Source organism: Mus caroli, unplaced genomic scaffold (assembly GCF_978045245.1).
Source record: "Mus caroli unplaced genomic scaffold, Mus_caroli_1 scaffold_8, whole genome shotgun sequence".
Taxonomy (NCBI): Eukaryota; Metazoa; Chordata; class Mammalia; order Rodentia; family Muridae; genus Mus; species Mus caroli.
The window spans coordinates 19,275,802-19,297,921 of NW_028227263.1; the positions used below are offsets into that span (position 1 = coordinate 19,275,802).

The following is a 22,120-nucleotide window of genomic DNA, read 5'->3' on the forward strand; positions in this document are numbered from 1 at the left end:
AGCTGATGTGACTCCTGAGAGTATGGAGAATCTCAGGGAACAGAGTGGAAGTCGATGGTAGGGAAGTTGTTAAAGTGTCGACAACCAGAACCCTCAGCTGTGCACATGACCACAATTCCAATTCTTGGGAGGCTGAGGCAGGGGGAATCCAGAGTTCAAGGCTGGCATGGGGCACACAGTGAGAACCTGCCACAAAGAAATAAGAAGAGGGGGCTGACAAGATTGCTCAGTGGGTAAGAGCACTGACTGCTCTTCCAAAGGTCCTGAGTTCAAATTCCAGCAACCACATGGTGGTTCACAACCACCAGTTATAAAATCTGATGCTCTCTTCTGGTGAGTCTTAAGTCAGCTACAGTGTACTAACATATAATAATAAATAAATCTTAAAAAAGAAAAGGGAGGGCAACATACAATAATAAAAGTTAAAATAAATTAAGAAGTCATCTGCTGCCGGGCGTGGTGGCACAAGTCTTTAATCCCAGCACTTGGGAGGCAGAGGCAGGCGGATTTCTGAGTTCGACGCCAGCCTGGTCTACAAAGTGAGTTCCAGGACAGCCAAGGCTACACAGAGAAAAAAACAAAAAAAAAAAAGAAGTCATCTGCTGCTTCTGTCACTGCTTGCCCCATGGGTTGTAACTATGGAGACTGAGCCTGGATGTCTACTGGGAAAGAAACGGGAGAGCCTGAAAAGGAAGTGGAGGAGACACTCAAGGAGCTTATCCGCACCAGGCTGACGGCACAGGTGGGCTGTCTCTGCAGTGAGGCTCAGGTAGCTCTTGCTGCAGTGCTGGTGCAGGTTCAGGAGCAGGACGTTGTTGCAGAGTTCCACATTACCTGATGTAGGACAGCAACAGACCTTAGGGCTTCCCCAACCTAAAAGGTTCCCGCTGGTAGGTTGTGTTAGTTGACATACAAAATCTTCCCTCTTCCAAGTTGGGAAGTTTTTCTTTATTTTATTTCAGTTACTTTTTGTTTTTGACAGGGTCTTGCTATGTCTCCTGAACAGCCTGGAACACACAGAGATCTGCCTCCTGAGGGCTGGGATAAAAGCACACATCCCATCACCTGGGAGACAAGGGCAGACAGATCTCTTGAGAGTTCCAGGGTATCCTAGGTTACATAGCAAGATGCTGGCTTAAAGGGTGTGGGGGAAGGGGATAGCGGGATTAGAGAGATGGATCAGCTGTTGAGAATGCCTGATGTTCCTAAAAGGAAACCAGGTTTATTCTCAGCACCCATATAGTAACACACAACAGCCTATAATCCCAGTCCTAGGAAATATGACACCCTCTTCTGGCCTCTGAAGGGACCACCTGTGTATGCAGTACACAAATATACACACAGAGAAAATTCTCATACACATAAAATAAGAGTAAATAAAACGGAGAGTTAACACCACTGGAGGCTACAGGATGAGACTAGCCACAACCACAAGGAGCAGCACTGGGCACTGCTGCTTAAAAATTGTATCTGACTAGCAATCCCAGCATTCAACACAATGAGCCCATATGCCTTACCTAAGACAAGCAAAGAGAGTGGCATCTAGACAAGACAAACTCAGCTAAACCACTTATCACACAGCCTGAGTGACCTGGATATGGCCCAAGGAGGGCATCAGAGCAGAGCAGAAAGAAGTATGTCCTTGGAGATCAATGGTCTAGCCTTTGTCTCTACCAAGTCTTAACTGAGTGGAGCAAGTGGTGGCTGTACCAGGCCCTGTCTCAATTTTGTTGTTTTTTTCTTTTTTCCTTTTTTTGAGACAGGGTTTCTCTGTGTAGTCCTGGCTGTCCTGGAACTCACTCTGTAGACCGGGCTGGCCTCAAACTCAGAAATCCGCCTGCCTCTGCCTCCCGAGTGCTGGGATTAAAGGCGTGCGCCACCACTGCCGGGCTTGAAGGGGTTTTCCTTAAAGCTTTTCTTTTTTTTTTTAAGATTTTTTTTTTCAATCATTCACGTGTCTATCTGTGTGAGTTGATGCCAAGTTTGTGGATACCTATAGAAAACAGAGGCATTAAACCCTCTGGTGCTTGAGTGAGCTGTCTGACATGGGTTCTGGGAATTGAACCCAGACTCTCTGGAAAAACAATACACATTTGTCATGGTTTGAATATGCTTGGTCCAGGGAGTGGCACTATTTAGAGGTGTGGCCTTGTTGGAATAGGTGGAATAGTCACTGTGGGTGTGGGCTTTAAGACCCTCACCCTAGCTGCCTGGAAGTCAGTCTTCCACTAGCAACCTATATGGTATACATAATGCACTCAAGCACACACATGCATAGGATAAAATTTAAAATTCTGGGAGCTGGAGAGATGGCTCAGTTCCAGAGGACTTGGCTTTGATTCTCAGCAACACAATTGCATGGCTTCTTATCACTGTTAACTCCAGTCCCAGGGACCGGATACCTGCTTCTGGCCTTCAAGACCAACACACACACACACCAACATACCTGCAAGGCAAACCACCTACACATACATCTTTATTTTGTACACTGCTACCAAATGATCTATTTATCTTTCCCCTGCTCCTATACTTTTTAGGAAGTGTATGCCGACTCTCACCTGACCCACTGGCCTCAGACTAAATATTCGAGGATGACTTTAAATTAATTCCATTTTTCCGCCTCTGATGGGTTATTAATCTGAAGTGTAGATTTGGACTCATCTGTACAGCTATATTCAATTTCTTAGTGTCTACCCAATCCTAGATTTAATTTTTGGATTATGTTCATCAATAACGGGATTTTAGGTTAACATTCCATGACAAATCCTGGCTGTGCTGATGTATGTCTGAATCATAGCACTCAGAAGGCAGACAGACAGATCTCTGTGAGTTTAAGACCACCCTGGTATACACAGGGAGTTCAAAGCCAGCTACAGCTAGAGTGAGGCTTTCAGGCTCCATCCAAGCTCCATTTTTTCATATGTCCTGTCGGATCCATTTCGTCTGTATAGAAATCCATTTTCCTGCCCTCTGTGTTTTACCAAGTACCTTTGCTCAAATTATATAAATCTTCCACTAGCTTGAGCTTTGAGTGGCTTAGTTACCCAAAGCATGGGCGGATGTTCAACTTTTCCTTTTGAAACAGGGTCTGCGCAGCTGACCTGGAATTTATTATACAATCCAGGATAGCCTCAAACTTTTGATCCTCCTACCTTTCCTTCCTAGTGCTGGAATTAAAGTTTTGAAGCACCACAGCTGCCCTAATTTTGAATGAGGGCTGCCTTAATAGGCAAGCACTGAACCACCGTTTTCTAACCGTGTCTTGCTATGCAGCCTGGGCTGAATTCTGTAATATACTCTTAGTCAGTCTGGCTTTCAGACGGCTTGTATTGCTACTGTTCAGGGGTTCGCTATCCCAGAAAAAATCACTGAATTTCAACTTAGAATTGGGCACATTTGTTGGGATGCACATATGCTCAGAATAGCCATTCTAACGCTCATTAATATTTTAAAGCAGGTAAGATGGAGAACAGCACCTTTAAAAACCCACCTGCTTTAAGTTACCTGTACTAGGTTTTTCCAGTCCTAGGGATTTTTTTTTTTCTTTTGCCCCCGAGACTCCGCCCACTGGTCACCCAGTGGCGGAAGAACCTCGCGCTACGACGTGACACCTCACACCACCGCGGAGACTTTCTGACGTTACGCTGGCGGCGTAGGAGGGGCGGGTCCGCCGGCACTTCCCCTTCCCGGCTTTGGCCCCGCCTACCCTCGTTGTGAAGCAACCGCGGCCGCCAGCATTTAAGGTGGCTCAGAACCAAGAGGTGCTCTAAGCGCCTGCGCGGCTCCTCTTCCGCCCCAGGGGCTAGGCCGGTCGGAGCCACGGCTGGAGCCTCTCCTCCGTTCCGGAACTAACCGCCTGGCGGCGCTCCCCGCGCCCCTCCCCCGCCGGCGCTTCCGCCCGCGCTCCTCCCTCTCCTTCTCCAGCGACGCGCACGCGCGCCAGGCCGGCTCGCGCCCTCTCGCTGTCCACCGGCCCGCGAGATTCCCCCCTCCCCTTCCGCCTCGCGGCGCTTCCTCCCGCCGCCGTCTTCTCGATCCACCCCTGACACCGCGGGGCTCCCCCCGCCCGCCAACGGCGGGTCCCCTGCTTGGCGATCTCTCTCGCTTCCCGCGCTCTCCAGCAGGGGCCCGGCCCCAGGCCCTCTTTCCCTTCCCTCTTATTTCTCTTCCGGACGCTGCCATCATGTTGAAGCCTCAGCCGCCACAACAGACCTCCCAACCCCAGCAGCCGCCCCCCACGCAACAGGCCGTGGCTCGCCGGCCTCCCGGCGGGACCAGCCCTCCCAACGGCGGCCTCCCGGGACCGCTGCCCGCCACCGCGGCTCCCCCGGGGCCTCCCGCAGCGGTCTCTCCGTGCCTGGGGCCTGCAGCCGCTGCCGGCAGCGGACTCCGCCGCGGGGCCGAAAGCATCTTAGCGGCGCCAGCGCCGCCGCAGCATCAAGAAAGGCCAGGGGCAGTGGCTATCGGCAGCGTCAGGTGAGGACGGGGCTTCCTGGCTGGGGAGAGCCCGGGAGGCAGCGCCCCGGCTTGGCGCTGTTGAGGGGGCTCTTGGGGGCCCAGGACCCCGTGAAGGAGGGGGTGGACCCTCGTGCCAACAGGTCGGAGAGAAAGCTCTCCGGGCGGTCTCCAGGAGCCTGGGGGCAGTGCTCGGCTCTCTGGGCCTAGTCACCTCTTGGGGGTCTGGGCCCTGAGGGGAGGCGGGGCGCATCCCGCCAGCTCCGTCGGCAAAGGGTGTTGGGGGGGTTGAGGAGGTGATGGGGTCCCCAGCTCCATTACCACGAAGGATCTCGCGGTCCCCGGCTTCAGCCAATGGGGAGTCAGCTGCATGAAGGGGTCCCCGGCTGTAGCCAATGGAGGGGGGGCGCGCGGCCCACAGTTTGGCCAATGGGGAGGGAGGGACTTGGGAGCGGATTGTTCCCTCCTCTTCCCGGTGTAGCCAGTGAGAGGGGGACGGGGTGGGCGGGGGCGCGGAAGCAGCGGCTACTGGGAAGACTGCGGGCTGGAAAGCTCCTGCGCGCGCGCTCCCCGGCCGTACGTGCGCGCGGATGCTGTCTTATGACTCGGGCATTGGCTTGCCCCGGTAACACGTAGAGCAGAGGCGGAGGAAGGAGGGGTTGTTTGGGGGGTTTAGGGGCGTCTGGTGTCGGGGAGTGGGTGCCCTCGGTTTTTCTCGGTGTGTCAATGCGATAGAAAGAGGCACTGGACGCAGGCGCAGTGGCTTCTGTTCTAGAGCGGGTGAAGCGCGATGGGCTGTAGTGCGCAGGCGCAGACCGGGCGAGGCATCCCGGTGGATGGTTTTTGCGGCTGCGCGGTCCCCCAGCCCCGCCAACGGCCCCCTCCTCGCCCTCCTCAACTGCCGGTTACCTCAGCCGTCGAGGAGCTGTGTTACCTGGCGTTTAGGGATCCCTTCAGAGTGGGTAACAGGCTGAATGAAAATAATGAGGGCGAAAGGGTGGGGTGTGGAGAATATACCCCTCCTGGGATTTGGAATCCAAGGCTCCTGAAAGCTTTTTTTCCTTTGGGAGGTAATGTGTCTAAGCTCAGTGGTGCTGCATTTGGGATGCCCGGGCTTTCACCTTCACAGCTGAAGTGTGCTGTTGGTTTAATACTACAGCAGTGGTTTATCGGAAGAGTGAAGGACTGTCTGTCCCTTAGAGGAAGTCAGGTTGTATTGCACTGACTGTTAGGAACATTTGACAGCTATTGTTTATTGAATTTTTTTGTTGACTTTTTTAAAATCTTGAATTCGGAGAAAATGTTTTAGCAATCAATGCCTAATTTTTTCTTTAATGTGAGAACTTGAAAAGTCTTGCTGATTTAATTGCTTGTTAATCAGTCTAGCCTAAATCAGCAAGTTGACCTGGTACATTGTTCTAGGGTTCACTGCTAATTAAAACTGTTTCTCTCTTTTTTTTTTAACAGGGGACAGACCACGGGAAAGGGACCCCCACAGTCACCCGTGAGTGCCTTCTTTTCATCCTGTAAAGACACTCAGAAGACAGACAGTATGGGACAATCTGGGAAGAGAGTATTCACCTGCTGCCCTTTACTTTTTTCTCGTGTGACAGGTGTTTGAAGGTGTCTATAACAATTCCAGGATGCTGCATTTCCTGACAGCTGTAGTGGTAAGTAACAGCTTTAACCTGGGTGTCTGAGGAATATGCTGTTTCAGTTTCTTAAAATGACTTAATCGTTCACCTTGCTAGGGTTCTACTTGTGACGTAAAGGTGAAAAATGGCACCACTTACGAGGGCATTTTCAAGACTCTGAGCTCAAAGGTCAGTGTACTCAAATTAGGAGTTTCTGAAGCTGTGAAGGAGAGTGAAATTGAGGGTGTGTGTTGGGTGACAGCGGACAGTTTTGAGGCCTTTGCTAAGTTCTCTGGTTGACATTGGGAAATACAGAGTGACATGGGAATTTGACGTTGAAAGACTAGAAAGCTTTAAGAGAGAATCCATCTTCTCCCTCTGATACTGACCCTGGCATGTTGGAATGGGGCTTTTGTAGTTTGAACTGGCAGTTGACGCGGTGCATCGGAAAGTATCTGAGCCAGCAGGTGGGCCTCGCCGGGAAGACATTGTGGACACCATGGTGTTTAAACCAAGCGATGTTCTGCTTGTCCACTTCCGAAATGTTGACTTCAATTATGCTACTAAAGGTATTGTTCTGTACTGTTGTGTCAAGAAACTGACGAGAGCTAGCCCACAGGCTGAACACGTTGACTTGATTTTTTTTTTTTTAGTACTTTTTTTTTTCAGTAGAGATGACTTTGCGTTCTTCTTGAACACATAGCTTGATGCCTAATAGAGTCCAGTGAATGTGTCTAGCGGTGTAGGTACTCCTGTTTTCATGTTTTTAACTTTAGCTTTTAGATTAGATTGGGGCTTTGTTTTTCTGTTGAGGAAGGGTCTTTGTATATTTGGCTAGCCTCCTTAGACTGGCAGAGATCAAATTGCCTCTGCTTCTGAGTGCTCGCATTACCAGCATTCACCACCCCATCTAGATAGACCTGTTTCAATAGCTCTACCTGCTCCCATAAAACTACATCTGGTGTTTGTTCATTTCATTTTGTTAAACTGCATGGGCTGGGGAGTAAGGATGAGAAGTGGGCCCATCACCTGACTCTGTCGCTCCCCTCTGCCAACAGATAAGTTCACTGACTCAGCCATTGCCATGAACTCTAAGGTGAATGGAGAACACAAAGAGAAGGTGCTTCAACGTTGGGAGGGCGGTGACAGCAACAGTGACGACTATGATCTGGAATCCGATATGGTATGTTCTCCCTTCCTGAGAACAGGCGGGCTGAGTTGTGGTCAACATGGGTTGTTGATGTGGACATTCATTATTTTCTGTTGGGGTATGTTTGTTCATTTTTGTTTTGAGGTCTGTTCTTGGTCCATTTCCCATCCGCTGCATTGAAAACCATGGCAGTACTTGTAATTGTAGTAAAAAGTATAAGGTGGGCATAGTATAACCCATACCTCTAAATCCAGCCTTGGGGAAGTTGTGGCAGAAGAATTGTGAAGTCCTGGACAATCTGGGCTACATAACAAAAAGTCTTTAAAGAAAAGCAGAGGAGAGAAATGCTTCTTCATTCTGTTTCTTCAATGAATTGGGTGGGTCAGGTAAAGGTGCTTGCCACCAAGCCAAGTGGTGAAAAAGAACAGATTCGCACAGGTCGTCTTCAGACTTTCACATACCTATTATACCACAGGAACAGAGCCACAAAATATAAAGAAAAAAAGAGGTTGTGGGTTTTTTGAGGGTGTTTTTTTTTTGTTGTTGTTGTTTTGTTTTTTTGACTTATTATGTGTAAGTACACTGTAGCTATTTTCAGACACAACAGAAGAGGACATCTGTGCTTATTACGGATGGTTGTGAGCTACCATGTGGTTGCTAGGATTTGAACTCAGGACCTTCAGAAGAGCAGTCAGTGCCTTAATCGCTGAGCCATCTCTCCAGCCCCCTTGAGGGTTTTTTATTTTTATTGGTTTTTTTGTTTGTTTGTTTGTTTGTTTTAAGCCAACTCATGTATATAGAGAGCCATGATAGCACCTGTAATTGCAGAGTTTAGAATGTGGAAACAGGAGGATCATTTCTCATAAACAAATCTTGTCACTGAATGCATGTCAGTGTGTATAGTTTATACAGGAGTTGAAGTTTTTAACATGGTGGAGAGGAAATGGCAGGCTATTTTTTCCTTTTCTTGCTGAGTTTTAAATATACTTTGTGTTCTCTTAGTCTAATGGATGGGATCCCAATGAGATGTTCAAATTTAATGAGGAGAACTATGGAGTGAAGACCACCTATGACAGCAGTCTATCTTCTTACACGTAAGCGTTTTGGAAGTTTGAGGGTGGTGAAGTTGGGTGGCTGGTGTGTAGGGCTTGTGTGGGAGCTTACTATTTAGTAAGGTAGATCTCTGGATGAAACAGTTGTTGCCTAGTGTTTTTCTTGGTTTGTAAGTAGTCAACCCTCCTGATTTGCCTATTGAGTTGCTTTCTTGTGAATAGAAACAACTTTTGTTAATCTGGGAATGTGGCTCAGTTGTCAAGTGCATGCTATGTGAGCATCAGGACCTGAGCTCTGTCCTTAACAACCCTTTAAAAAGATGAGTGTGGCCAGGCGAGGTGGCGCACGCCTTTAATCCCAGCACTTGGGAGGCAGAGGCAGGCGGATTTCTGAGTTCGAGGCCAGCCTGGTGTGCAGAGTGAGTTCCAGGACAGCCAGGACTACACAGAGAAATCCTGTCTCAAAAAACCAAAAAACAAACAACAAAAAAGATGAGTGTGATGGTCAACCTTGTAATTCTCCTGCCGGAAAAGCGAAAACAAGCTGGGTGGGGGTGTGCTTGCTGCTGGCCAGCCTGACCTAATCTGGGCCCACAAAGAATCAGAATCAGAACATACCCTGGTGCTTTGCCTAGGATTTGTCAGCTGTCTTGAATATATACTGACTGAATTGGGGATAAATTCAGTAGTGAAGCACTTGTTTGACATTTGTAAGGCCTTGGGTTCATCCTTTAATGTTTTGTTTTTTAGTAAAAAAACCAAAAACCCTGAAGTATTAGCTGGAATGCCACAGGTTTGAAGTAGTGATTTTAGTTACAGCAGTGTGTTGTTCCATTGTCCCCCGCACTGGAATGGTGATCTATGTGGGTGCTCTCAGGGTTCCCTTAGAGAAGGACAACTCTGAAGAGTTTCGGCAACGGGAGCTCCGAGCGGCCCAGCTGGCTCGAGAGATTGAGTCTAGTCCCCAGTACCGCCTACGGATTGCTATGGAAAATGACGATGGGAGAACAGAGGAGGAGAAGCACAGCGCGGTTCAGCGGCAGGGGTCTGGGCGGGAGAGCCCCAGCTTGGTATCCAGGTAACCATTGTGGGTTACAGTGGGATCTTGGCCTGGGCCAAGAGCTTTTATACAAAGTTGATTGTTAAACTTCACCATCTTACTGAGTGTAGGTTATCCCAGTTTTGAGGTTTAGACTGAACCCTAGAAAGTTGGTAATTTGCAGCAACAGTAGAGCTTATTGGGTTTTTAAAATGTATTTGTGTGTGCTGTTTCATCCATCACAAAATGAAGTTGTGTATGCTCAGCATCTCAAGTGTCCCCTTGGCCTTTCTGAAAGGTGAAGAATGGTAAAACTGATACTCTTGGCCTCTTGGGTGTGGGTGGAGAATAATGCCATAACCCATAGCTACATTAAATTGTCAAGTGTGATAACACTGGAGTTGGGTGTGGGAGTTGATGTTGTTAAAATGTGTGGATTTGGGAGTCTCCTGTCCTTACTTAAGTCTTTCCCCAGGGAGGGGAAGTATATCCCTCTGCCTCAGCGAGTTCGGGAAGGTCCCCGGGGAGGAGTTCGATGCAGCAGTTCTCGAGGAGGGCGCCCTGGCCTTAGCTCTTTGCCACCTCGTGGCCCTCACCATCTTGACAACAGCAGTCCTGGCCCTGGGTCTGAGGCACGTGGTATCAATGGAGGTAGGTTAACAAATACTTGTGGTAGAAGAAAGTGGGAAGGGTGATTAATGGGATTTTAAGTGGTTAGCAAGATGAAGTATTGTGTTCTGGTGATGAGCAGACATTTCTTTTTCTTCACATTAAAAAACCAGGTCCTTCCCGCATGTCCCCCAAGGCACAGCGGCCTCTGAGAGGTGCCAAGACCTTATCTTCACCCAGCAGTCGGCCTGGAGAAGCTTCTGTTCCCCCAACATCTGCAGGTAGGGCTTCCGTGAGGCTGGCTGCAGACTTGGGTAGTTTGTGGAGGTCGGCGGGGGTAACTGAGTCAAGTTGTTGGAATGCTGGGCCGTAGTTTGTAGATGCTTGGTGTCAGGCAGGGTCTTGGGTTTTATCGTTGCAGTTTTTGTTTTTGTCTTTGTCTTTTTCAAGTCAGAGTTTCTCTGTGTAGCCCTGGCTGTCCTGGAACTCTGTAGGCCAGTCTGACTAGCCTCGAACTTAGAGATACAGCTACCTCTGCCTCCTAAGTGCTGGGGTTAAAGACATTCAGCTGGATTTAATTTAATCTTTTTGAGAAAGAACTCTTTAGTTTTCTTTGGTTCTAACATGTCAGTTCATGGGTTGTAGCTGGTTATCAGGTGTTTTGTTGAGACTTTTTTTCTAACCAGCATTTTAGAACAGGAGAAGTTATACCACTTCCAGTCTTTTTGTACTACCCAGTGAAACCGTTGCCTTTGTGTTACTTACCTGCCCTGGGCTTAACACAGGAAATTGTGCCTCTGGGTGAAAAAAAGCTTGTAAATTTTCTATGGGTTTCCCCCCTATATGCACTACTTCCTGGCCAGCAATAACCATCGTGTAGCTCTCCCTTTTCTTCCAGTGGGCCGGATGTACCCTCCACGGTCTCCCAAGTCTGCTGCCCCTGCCCCAGTCTCAGCTTCCTGTCCTGAGCCTCCCATTGGTTCGGCAGTGGCATCCTCTGCCTCCATCCCTGTGACATCATCAGTTGTGGATCCTGGTGCAGGCTCTATTTCCCCGGCATCTCCAAAACTCTCCCTGGCCCCTACAGATGGTGAGAACCGGTTGTAAATGCTGGAGAACTGTGGGTATGACTTGAGAGCAGGATCTAATTGTCTCTTTTTCTTCAGTAAAAGAACTCCCAACCAAGGAGCCCAGTAGGAGTTTGGAAGCCCAAGAACTGGCCCGCATAGCTGGGAAAGGTGAGAGCAACTTTACTCTGTAGTCCCATTTACTCGAGGGAGCGTTTCCCTTTAGAAGCAGTGTAGTGTCCATCTGCCCTTGGATTTCATTTATCTTTTTGTTTGTTTGTTTAAGATTTATTTTATGTATATGAATACAACTGTCACGCTCTTCAGACACACTTGAAGAGGGCATTGGATCCCATTACAGATGGTTGTGAGCCACCATATGGTTGCTGGGATTTGAACTCAGGACCTCTGGAAGAGCAGTCAGTGCTCTTAACTGCTAAGCCATCTCTTCAGCCCTCGTTTATCTTTTAAGATTCTTAACAGCTCATTCTTTGGTTTCTTATTCTGGATTACTAACTAGCCCTGTATGACTCTTCAGAGGAAAAAACGTGTATTTTCTCATTTCACTGTTTTTTCTCAGTCCCTGGCCTTCAGAATGAACAAAAACGATTTCAGTTGGAAGAACTGAGGAAATTTGGGGCCCAGTTTAAGGTGAGTGAAGCATGGAAAGGAGCTGGGATTTAAGCGGGCTGTGGGATGTGTAAGGCACAGGCAAAGTGAATGAGGGCGATGAGTTCAGCAAGAGTGAATGGAGGAGGTAAAAGCCCGGGTCTGGAGTGCACACTGTAATATGTGAATTATTTCTCCTCCCAGCTTCAACCTAGTAGCTCCCCTGAGACAGGCCTGGATCCATTTCCTTCCCGGATCTTGAAAGAAGAGGCCAAAGGAAAGGAGAAAGAGGTGGATGGTCTATTGACTTCAGATCCTATGGGATCCCCAGTCTCCTCTAAGACAGAATCCATATTGGATAAGGAAGACAAAGTGCCCCTGGCAGGAGTAGGAGGGACTGAGGGGCCAGAGCAGCTCCCAGCACCTTGTCCCAGCCAAACCGGCAGTCCTCCAGTGGGCCTCATCAAGGGGGATGACAAAGAGGAGGGCCCTGTTACTGAGTGAGTAGTGCTGGCGGTGGGTGGTATGAAGATCTTTGGTGCTTACCTTACTTACCAGCTGGGGAAGGGCATGACTCAGCTGGTTTCCATTCTTTTACAGACAAGTAAAGAAGTCTACTTTGAACCCCAATGCCAAGGAGTTCAATCCAACAAAGCCCCTGCTGTCCGTGGTAAGCTGGGACTATTTCCTGTAGCTGTGGGTGGTCTTGAGGGGACAGTAGAGCGGCAGGTACTCCAGGAGAGCACCTGACTGTCAGGAGAGCGGGCTGTCCCATAGTGTGAGATGGCACTGTCAGTCTGGGCGGGAGCAGTTGGACTGCTTTGGGAGTGATGAAGGCTGCTTATTGATTCTGACAAGTTATTTTGGGTCTTACTATTTGGTGTGTTGGGTGTGTGAGGGTTAGGACTGTGAGCTCCAAGGAATCAGCTGACATGGCTTTAACTGATGTACTCATGGGCTTCGAGATTTCACACAACCACTTAGTTTGTGAATGTCCATCTTGTGATTTGCTATAAAGCACTTAGGGAAAAGTGTAGGATATATTTGACCCAGGTGGATTTTAAAAGGCTGAAGTGGGATTACAGAAATATCTCCTCTTGTCTCTTACAGAACAAATCTACCAGTACTCCAACTTCACCAGGGCCCCGTACTCATTCAACACCTTCTATACCGGTGCTGACAGCAGGCCAGAGTGGGCTCTACAGTCCCCAGTACATCTCATATATACCTCAGATCCACATGGGACCAGCTGTACAGGTAGGAGAGACAAAGTGAGCCCAAGCAAAGTGCTGATTGTCCAGCTCAGGCTGTTCTGAGCACCTGCTGAGCCCCAGATCTTTCTTAGGCGCCTCAGATGTATCCATATCCTGTATCCAATTCCGTGCCTGGGCAGCAGGGCAAGTACCGGGGTGCAAAAGGTGAGCAGGGTTGGGAAGAAGAGCTGGGACTGCCTAGCACCTTTTGGCTAACGCCGCTTGAGCTTTGTACTGTTTACTCTCCACCCACAGGCTCACTTCCTCCTCAGCGCTCTGACCAACACCAACCAGCCTCAGCCCCTCCAATGATGCAGGCTGCTGCTGCTGCTGCTGGCCCACCCCTGGTGGCTGCCACACCCTATTCCTCCTACATCCCCTACAACCCACAGCAGTTCCCAGGCCAGCCTGCCATGATGCAGCCCATGGCACACTACCCTTCACAGGTAGCGAACACCTGAGATCCAGCCTGAGGGGGAAGTAGGGTCATTCTGAGTAGTGGTGGCTGTGGGGTTGGCAGTATCCACTTGAATTCCTGTAACAGGACATTGAACCTTTGCTCTCGGGTTTTCCCTCTGAATTAAGGTGGTTACGGTCTTTAAAACCACTACTGAGGCTCATGCTCCTATGCACATGGAAGCTGACAGGACGTTCCAAGCAGGTCTGCTTAGCATTTTGTTTTGTTTCTTCAGCCGGTGTTCGCCCCTATGCTTCAAAGTAATCCACGAATGTTGACATCGGGAAGCCATCCCCAGGCCATCGTGTCGTCCTCCACTCCTCAGTACCCTGCTGCAGAGCAGCCTACCCCCCAAGCCCTCTATGGTGAGTTGTGGTGCCCACTTTGTCACCAGGATGTATGTATCGCTATCCATTTGGTGTGCTCAGCACTCGGTCTCCCTTCTTTCCTGCTGCAGCCACTGTTCACCAATCCTATCCACACCATGCCACGCAGCTCCATGGCCACCAGCCGCAGCCGGCCACCACACCTACTGGGAGCCAGCCACAATCCCAGCATGCGGCCCCCAGTCCCGTTCAGGTGCCTGAATGTGGGGTTTGGTTGGGAGGTCTGGGTGGTTGATCCAGGAATGTGTGGCTGGAAGAGGGCTTGAAAAGAGCTGGGTCATTCCCCAGTAGAGAAGTGGCATGAGTGAGCTTGTGGTTTGTCTGCATAGCAGAATGGGTGGCACTCATACCTCACTTCTACTCTGGCAGCACCAGGCGGGGCAGGCCCCTCACCTGGGCAGTGGACAGCCACAGCAGAATCTGTACCATCCAGGGGCCCTAACAGGCACGCCACCTTCTCTACCACCGGGACCTTCTGCCCAGTCCCCTCAAAGCAGCTTCCCCCAGCCAGCTGCTGTGTATGCCATCCATCCCCACCAGCAGCTGCCCCACGGCTTCACCAACATGGCCCATGTTACCCAGGTAGGAACCCAGGGGTTTACTGTTTCTGTGTCTTTGCCAGAGAATGAGCTGAGCTGTTGTCGGTAGTTGTACCTGTTCCACTTTGCAGTGCTGCTTTGATAAGGGATCTCAGAACCCCTCGTCCAGCTGGGCACTGAAACTAATTCTCTTCTACAGGCCCATGTCCAAACTGGAGTCACAGCAGCCCCGCCCCCACACCCTGGGGCTCCCCACCCGCCCCAGGTGATGCTGCTGCACCCCCCCCAGGGCCATGGGGGGCCCCCCCAAGGCGCGGTGCCCCCGAGTGGGGTGCCTGCACTCTCAGCTTCCACACCCTCACCCTACCCCTACATCGGACACCCCCAAGGTGAGCAGCCTGGCCAGGCGCCTGGATTTCCAGGAGGAGCCGATGACAGGATTCGTGAGTTCTCGTTAGCTGGGGGAATTTGGCATGGAAGAGCTGAGGGGCTGCAGGTGGGGCAGGATGCACGGGTTCTGGGTGGGGAATGAGGGGTCTTGGAGGCAGGGCTGTCCCAGAGGGCGCCCGCCGACCCACACCTGTCTGTGAAGTATGTAGGGTGGGCAGAAGCCACAGTCGCCGCCGCCAGGGGCTTGCTCCTGGCTCTGTCCTTTGCTTCCCTCCGTCCTCGCTCAGTTGTGATCCAGCAGCCCCCCTCCCCACTGCCTCCCCAGCTCTCAGTGACCCCGACTGTCTCCTGACTTAGCCGAGGTAAGGTCAGCGCAGCAGACAGGGCCAGACTGGGGCGTGGGGGGCTGAGCTGGGCAACTGAGTAAGGGCTCTGGCCTACTGGGAAACAGCGATTGACCTGTGCTTCTGACAGTCCCCTGAGACTCCTCGAGGAGGCCGCTCCTCCCCACACCCCTCACCCCCTGGACGCATTGACAGAGGGACAGCTGCTCGGGTTCTAATGCTCCTGCTCTCTCTCTTTCCCCTCCAACCAGTTCAATCTCATCCCTCCCAGCAGCTCCCCTTCCACCCCCCGGGGAACTGAAGATTGTCCTGGCCGCGACCTGAGACCTCCATGAGTGGAGGGAAGAGTGATCTATGTCTCTTCCCCCCAGCAGCTGGGACCAGTCCTAGCCCCGCCCCCAACCCCTTTCCCTTGGGGAGTTGGGGAATTCCTGCCAAGCACCTTGAATGGGAGGGGTCCTTCAAGTGGGCCGGGCTGGGGTCCAACAGGGGTGGGGGAGGTTCCTGCTCTGCCCCAGCTGGGTCCCACCCAGTCTTGTCCTCCCATCCTCTCATCTATCCCCCCCCCCCGCCCCCTGGAGACGGAAGATCTTTTATTTTCTATTATTTATAACCTCAGACTTGGGCCCCCTGTTCTTCTCCATTAACTTGAGTGTTCTGTGTGAGACCGACAGACAGATGCCTCAAGGACTTTTACTTTTTATTACATAAAAAAATTAAAAAAAAATAAAATAAAAAAATAAAATTTTAAACTAACTTAACCTGCCTATGAGTTTGATTCTTAAAAGTAATTTTCCCCTTCCATAGGAGGTAGTTTGGAGTTTTGTAATCTGAGCCTGCCAAGGACTTGGGTAGTCCTTAGTGGGCTGCAGGACCTTTGGGCCATAATACAGAGAACATGTGCTGTGTTGAGGGCAGAGAAAAGCCCCCAGAATTTGGGCATGACAGTCTTGGGTGAGAGAAAGGGACAAAGTAAGGTTGATACTCTAAACTGCCCTCAGGACAGATGGCACAGGGAAGCTGGAAAGCCATGAGGTGTTCAGTATGTGGAGAGTACTGCTAGCCGCCATTCCTGTCCTTAAACACTCATGGGAAGATTCGAGTTTGTCATTTTTGGGTAGGTACCTCAAAATTTTTATGACATCAGTAATTGCCCTAGATGATTCCGTGGTTTTCCCATATGTCCTATCAGCTTCTTACAGGCCACAATGCCTAGCTAGCTATGGTTTGGGGTTTTTTTTTGGTGGGGATTGGTTGTTGTGTATTTGGTACCAGGAATTGAGCCCAGGAAGCTAGGCAAATGTTCTACCACTGAGATAAACTCAAAAGTCTTTGCTTGGAAGCAGTGTTGACCAAGCACACAATACAAGTGATACAAGTCTGCTAAGGTTACGTTTGTACTTAACACAAAAGCCAGCCATTAACCTAGTGGACACAGAAGAGCAAAAGAAACGATTAGCACCTGAGCTGAGCCCGTGGTGGCTCCAAATGATAACTGAACTTGTTCCCAATGTGGGAACACAACAGTTGTATTTTGCTGTAAAGTCACACAAAGCTCACTGAATTGGGTACTTTTTCTCAAGTTGTCTAAGAACTGACAATGGTTTTGAGCCTGAGCTTGTCTGCCCTGTATGCCAGAAATGGATGTAACGCTAGGGAAACTCAGATGGCTTTGCAGTACTCAAATCCAATGCTCCTCCACATCCACACAGAAGGCACAAGACTGGCGAGTTATCCATGGGGCAGTTTTATTTGCCTCCCTCTCCTGACAAGCCACTCGTTGTGAGCAGGAGAAATGTCCAGAGGTGTACTCTGCCTGGATGCAGCCTGTGTCCACAGTGGGAATGCTGACCAGGGCAGCCTGTGTCCGCAGTGGGAATGCTGACCAGGGCAGCCTGTGTCCACAGTGGGAACGCTGACCAGGGCAGCCTGTGTCCACAGTGGGAATGCTGACCAGGGCAGCCTGTGTCCGCAGTGGGAACGCTGACCAGGGCAGCCTGAAGCTCAACAACCTGAGCAGAAGTCCAGACTCAGCTCCACTTGATGTTCTTGTCCTCCTCAGTCATGGCTGGTACATCAGTGACAAGGCCAGTGCCAATGGTCTTATTGCCATCCCTCAAGGTGAAACGTTGGCCTTTCTCTAAGATCATGGGCTGCCGCAAGATTAGACTAAGCTTCAAGTCCTCTCCAGGCATGGCAAGTTCCTAAAAGGAGGAGAAGCACAAGGCAATCAGGATACCTCCACTGTGTACCTTCAACCGCTGACACCCATGGGGAATCAAAATCGTGGGAAAACGCAACAGGTTGAAGAATCTGGCAAGTTTCATCTAGCTGCTAGGCACATGCAAACAGCATGGAAAAAGTAAAGGGACCATAATCGGGAATTTGGTTTTAGTCAACAGGATTTTCCTGAGCCCTTCATGTTTCATGAATCTAAAACACATCTGTTTGAGACAGGATTTCGCTGTGTACCCCTAACTGCCCTGGAACTAGCTCTGTATACTAACTATACCAGCCTTGAACTCAAGAGATTCACATGCCTCTGCCTCCCAGCTGCTAAGATTAAAGTCATGGGCCACCACAGCCCAGTTCTATTCCTTTTATATCCCCCCCAGCCTCAACATACCTTCCCTGGAGGCAAGATGACTCGACAGGCCATGTCCCAGGTCAGGGAGAACATGACGGGCATGAAATGAGATACAAAGGGTTTGTGGCGGCCACCTTCCTCCTTGCTGAGGATATAAACCTAGAGGAGAGAAGCAGTAAGGATGGAATGGCTAAGCTACAAGTCCTGCTTCTAAGCAAGGGACATGACTCAGTCCTGGAGCCCTCACCTGGGCCTCCACCTTCTGGTGGGGCTGGATGGAGCCTGGCTTGACCATGACCAAGCCACGCCTCAAATCTTCGCGCTTTAAGCCTCGGACCAGAGCACCCAGGTTATCCCCTGCCTCAGCCCTCTCCAGGCTCTTGTGGAACATCTCAATGCCTACGAGGAAGAAGACAGGAGAGAAGAGGGTCTGAGGCAGAATGAAGGTATAAGAGCTACATGGGAAGGGACCATTCTGACCACGTCCTTGGATCTGAAATCTTCTCATACCTGTCACCACAGTGCGGATGTTCTTGTTATGTCCCAGCAACTCACACTCATCTCCTTTCTTCAAAATGCCACGCTCTAATGTACCTGTCACCACTGTGCCCCGGCCTGGAAAGAAACAGGATAGGTTATCGGTCACCCAGGGTCAGATGGCCCCTATGAGGAGTGTAAGTGAGCACGGGCCTCACCAGGAATAGAGTAGACTGACTCTACAGGGAGCAGGAAGGGCTTGTCCAGGTCCCGGGCGGGCACTGGGATGTAGGTGTCCACAGCGTCCAGGAGCTTCTGCACTGACTTCACGCCTAGCTCAGGGTCACGTTGCTGTTGGAGACATGACAAGACCCTGAAACTTCTGTTCCTATCACAGGATGCTAAGTTTCCAGGTACAGAGCAAAGCTCTACCCCGTCCTCTACCAACAGGAGCCCGTGCTGTGCTCACCTCAAGGGCACAGAGAGCCGAGCCTACGATGACTGGGGTTTCCTCTCCTTTATAGCCAAACTCGGTGAGCAGCTCCCGGATCTCCAGCTCGACTAACTCCACCATCTCTGAGTCCTGGACAGCGTCTGCCTTGTTCACATACACCACCACATGTTCCACCCCAATCTGCAGGCAAGACAAGAGACTGAGCAACTCTCCTGAGCCATCGGACGCCTCACTGATGTCCATCCCACTCAGACCCCAGTACCTGTTTAGCTAGCAGTAAGTGCTCTCGGGTCTGGGGCATGGGGCCATCATTAGCTGCCACCACCAGGATGCAGCCATCCAGAGGGGCAGTGCCTGTGATCATATTCTGGGTGGAAGAGGAAGAAGGTCAGCTTAGTTCAGGGACCTCTTCAACATGCATCCTCTAACAAGAGATAGCTGTGAAGATCCCCATCTCTCTGCCATGTCCTCACCACCCACAGCCATGGCCACAAATCCTTGTTCTTATATTCAAACGCCGCCACTATTTTATAACCTCCGCCCCTCACACCTCCACTGACCAGAAGCAGGTGCTGGCTGTCCCCAGCAACCCTCACCTTAACATAATCTGCATGACCAGGACAGTCTGTGTGGGCATAGTGTCGGGCAGCAGTGCTATACTCCACATGGGCTGCATTGATGGTGATGCCCCGAGCTCGCTCCTCTGGAGCATTGTCTATCTCCTCGTACTTCTTGAACTTAGCTCCACCTCCCTCGGCTAGAACTACAGGAGGAAGAGAACACACCTCTCAACTCAGGGTCAGAGCTACAGACAAGGCTAGGGGCACACGCCTGAACCTCTCATACAGAAACAATCTGGAAAGATAAATCTCTGTAAAATCTCAATTCTAGGAAATCTCAAATCTAATTCTAGGAAAGATAACTTTGGAAGACAGTGAGAGACAGAATTTCCTACGGTGTGTTCATCACAGACGCTTCCAATTCTTCGCTGACAGCATCTCTTTACAGACCACTCCACGCTGGATGGAAACCATTCACAGTTTTCGTTTTATGCCTCACAGAGCTCTTCCTGTACAGGGAAACCTGTCTCCTGCATCTTCCCACCAGCCCTCGCCCCAAGTGTCTCTTGGCGCCATGCTAAAGTTCAGCGGACTACAAGACACCCACCCTACGCTCTAGTTCTGACCCTTCCAGCTGACAGGGCATTGCCCGACGCCCCCAACCCAACCCTACTCACTTTTCGTGATGGCCGCAGTCAGGGTGGTCTTGCCATGGTCCACATGCCCGATGGTACCCACGTTCACATGGGGCTTGTCGCGTACGTAAGTCTTCTTGGCCTCCACAGCTAGGCCGCGACACAAGAAGGGCGTTGCGGGAGCCTTCAGCGGCCGCAGCCGACCTTGCAGAAATGGGGTCGGGCTGGCGCAGAGACCTGCGGGGAAAGGCACTTGGGAGTCAGGGATCCGAACCCAGCTACCCTCCGCGCCCCTCGCGACTCCGGGCTGTCGCGACTCCAGACTGCCTGCGTCCAACCCGCCCCCTCACCGCTGAAGCGGGGCGTCGCTCGCAGTAGAGTGGCTGCCGCCATTGTGGTAGTACTCGGTGACCGGGACCGGGAACTGGGCACCCGGAGCCCGCGCGTGCAGGGAAGGACGGGCACTTGGAACTGCAGATCACTTCCGGCGGAAATGAGGGTCCGGACAGCGAGTTTGGGAGCCTCTAGCAGACAGTTTCTATGGCCACGGCCACTGATATCCGGTCATAGAGCGGAAGAGGCGGTTTCTGGTGTCTCGCGGGGGACGATGGGGAATTTCCACAGTTCAGCTGAGGGGGCCGCTTTAGGAGGAAAATGCGGAGCGCCCCACAATGCACGAGCGCCCCCGAAGGCTTGTGGGTGTTGTGGTTTCCAGGGCAGCGGGCTTGGGTTAGTTTGTGACAGGCTTTAGCTCCGCCTGGGTTCGGTCCAGAGGGAAGATCTTCCAGCCTGTAAGAGGCAAAATTAACTAGAGTCAGGGATGGAGTCCCGGGAGTTCCAGTCCTTGGCCATTAAATAACTGCCCCCATATGTCTTGCAGGGATCCTGTGCTTTCTAACATTTCGAAGTCAAACCCTCCTCCCCCAATAGTCCTTTGGACGCTTGACAAGCAGTTTTCTTTCCTTTTTCTTCCTTCCTCCCCACTTCCTTCCGAGACAGGGTCTCCTTGGCTGGCCTATGTAGACCAGGCTGGCTCTAGAGAAATCTCCTGTCTCAGTGGGATTAAAGTTTGTTTTTGTTTTTGTTTTTCTTACCCAGCAAATGTTTGTTCCCTAATGAATAAGTGTTTTGGTTTTTTTTTTTAAGATTTATTTATTTATTTATTATATGTAAGTACACTGTAGCTGTCTTCATACACACCAGAAGAGGGCATCAGATCTCATTACGGATGGTTGTGAGCCACCATGTGGTTGCTGGGATTTGAACTCAGGACCTTTGGGAGAGCAGTCAGTGCTCTAAACCACTGAGCCATCTCTCCAGCCCCCTAATGAATAAGTGTAAGTATAGTAATGACTTTTAACTGTCACATTCATCTTTTCGCACAGCTTCTTCAACTCTCACAAATAATAGACACTTCTTTTTTTTTTTTTTTTAAAGATTTATTTATTTTTATTATATGTAAGTACACTGCAGCTGTCTTCAGACACTCCAGAAGAGGGCGCCAGATCTCGTTACGGATGGTTGTGAGCCACCATGTGGTTGCTGGGATTTGAACCTCAGACCTTCGAAAGAGCAGTCGGGTGCTCTTACCCACTGAGCCATCTCACCAGCCCAATAGACACTTCTTAACTCTGACTTTCTTTCTGAAATTTACCCTATCAGCTTAATTGACAGTATCTTTTCCAAATGCTGTAGATTCCCTCATTCCATCCCTAGAGAGATGTGTAGGCACAAGCAAGCTACATCACATCTCTTCTAAAAATCAAGTGGAGGGAGATACAGGTACACACTTGTGATCCCAGCACTTAAGACACTGCAGCAGGTGCCAGGCGTGGTGGTGCACGCCTTTAATCCCAGCACTCAGGAGGCAGAGGCAGGCGGATTTCTGAGTTCGAGGCCAGCCTGGTCTACAAAGTGAGTTTCAGGACAGCCAGGGCTACACAGAGAAACCCTGTCTCGAAAAAAACAAAAAACAAAAACAAAAAAAAAAGAAAGGAAGGAAGAAAAGAAAGAAAGAAAGAAAGAAAGAAAGAAAGAGGGAGGAAAGGGAAGCTATTTAAGAGAGCACAGAAAGAAAAGGGAGAGAAGAAATGAGGCAGTTTTACCAGGAGCAGGTTGCAGAAAGAGACCAAGCTAGACACAGTGAAGACAGAAGGAGCCAGAGAATGAGAAGGAGCCAGAAGTCCAGAACAAATTGCCAGAGTTAGTTTGAGGCCAAGCAGAACAATTCAGGAGAAACTGAGAAAAGCCAGAGTGAATCAGTCAGCTTGATGAGGAGTCTGAGCCAGATCTGTTAAGTTGAACCAGCCAGCCAGGCTTCAGAGAGAACTATGAAGAGGTGAGTTTATTCATCAGTAGGTAAGTCTCAGAGGTTGAAGACACTAGTCCTAGATAAGATTGTACAGAGGCTAGACACTTCCAGG

General features: G+C 50.3%; 2 protein-coding genes across 14 annotated transcripts; one reads left to right on the top strand and one right to left on the bottom strand.

Annotated features, from left to right (window-relative positions):
• Positions 1 to 3,781: 3,781 nt before the first annotated feature.
• Positions 3,782 to 15,725, top strand: Atxn2l (ataxin 2 like). 13 transcript variants are annotated; one of them, XM_021168830.3, is made up of 24 exons: positions 3,936 to 4,476; positions 5,923 to 5,959; positions 6,069 to 6,125; positions 6,207 to 6,278; positions 6,508 to 6,658; positions 7,148 to 7,272; positions 8,242 to 8,333; positions 9,169 to 9,369; positions 9,806 to 9,981; positions 10,113 to 10,220; positions 10,820 to 11,029; positions 11,106 to 11,177; positions 11,587 to 11,657; positions 11,820 to 12,115; positions 12,216 to 12,285; positions 12,726 to 12,872; positions 12,961 to 13,033; positions 13,124 to 13,314; positions 13,561 to 13,690; positions 13,783 to 13,904; positions 14,081 to 14,293; positions 14,450 to 14,693; positions 14,843 to 15,002; positions 15,236 to 15,722. In XM_021168830.3, the coding sequence occupies exons 1-23, from the start codon at positions 4,184 to 4,186 to the stop codon at positions 14,995 to 14,997; spliced, it is 3,306 nt and encodes a 1,101-aa protein (XP_021024489.1). In that variant the 5' UTR covers positions 3,936 to 4,183; the 3' UTR covers positions 14,998 to 15,002; positions 15,236 to 15,722. The 13 variants fall into 13 exon arrangements, with proteins under 13 accessions (XP_085697461.1, XP_021024489.1, XP_085697453.1 ...); XM_021168836.3 differs by having other exon boundaries at positions 3,938 to 4,476; positions 14,450 to 14,639; positions 14,966 to 15,002; XM_085841327.1 differs by having other exon boundaries at positions 14,843 to 15,722.
• Positions 15,726 to 16,715: 990 nt separating this feature from the next.
• Positions 16,716 to 20,205, bottom strand: Tufm (Tu translation elongation factor, mitochondrial). Its single transcript, XM_021166898.3, has 10 exons — positions 20,048 to 20,205; positions 19,740 to 19,934; positions 19,099 to 19,265; positions 18,765 to 18,869; positions 18,518 to 18,682; positions 18,267 to 18,399; positions 18,082 to 18,186; positions 17,819 to 17,970; positions 17,611 to 17,730; positions 16,716 to 17,188 (listed from the first exon to the last, which is right to left on the bottom strand). The coding sequence occupies exons 1-10, from the start codon at positions 20,088 to 20,090 to the stop codon at positions 17,015 to 17,017; spliced, it is 1,359 nt and encodes a 452-aa protein (XP_021022557.1). The 5' UTR covers positions 20,091 to 20,205; the 3' UTR covers positions 16,716 to 17,014.
• Positions 20,206 to 22,120: the final 1,915 nt, after the last annotated feature.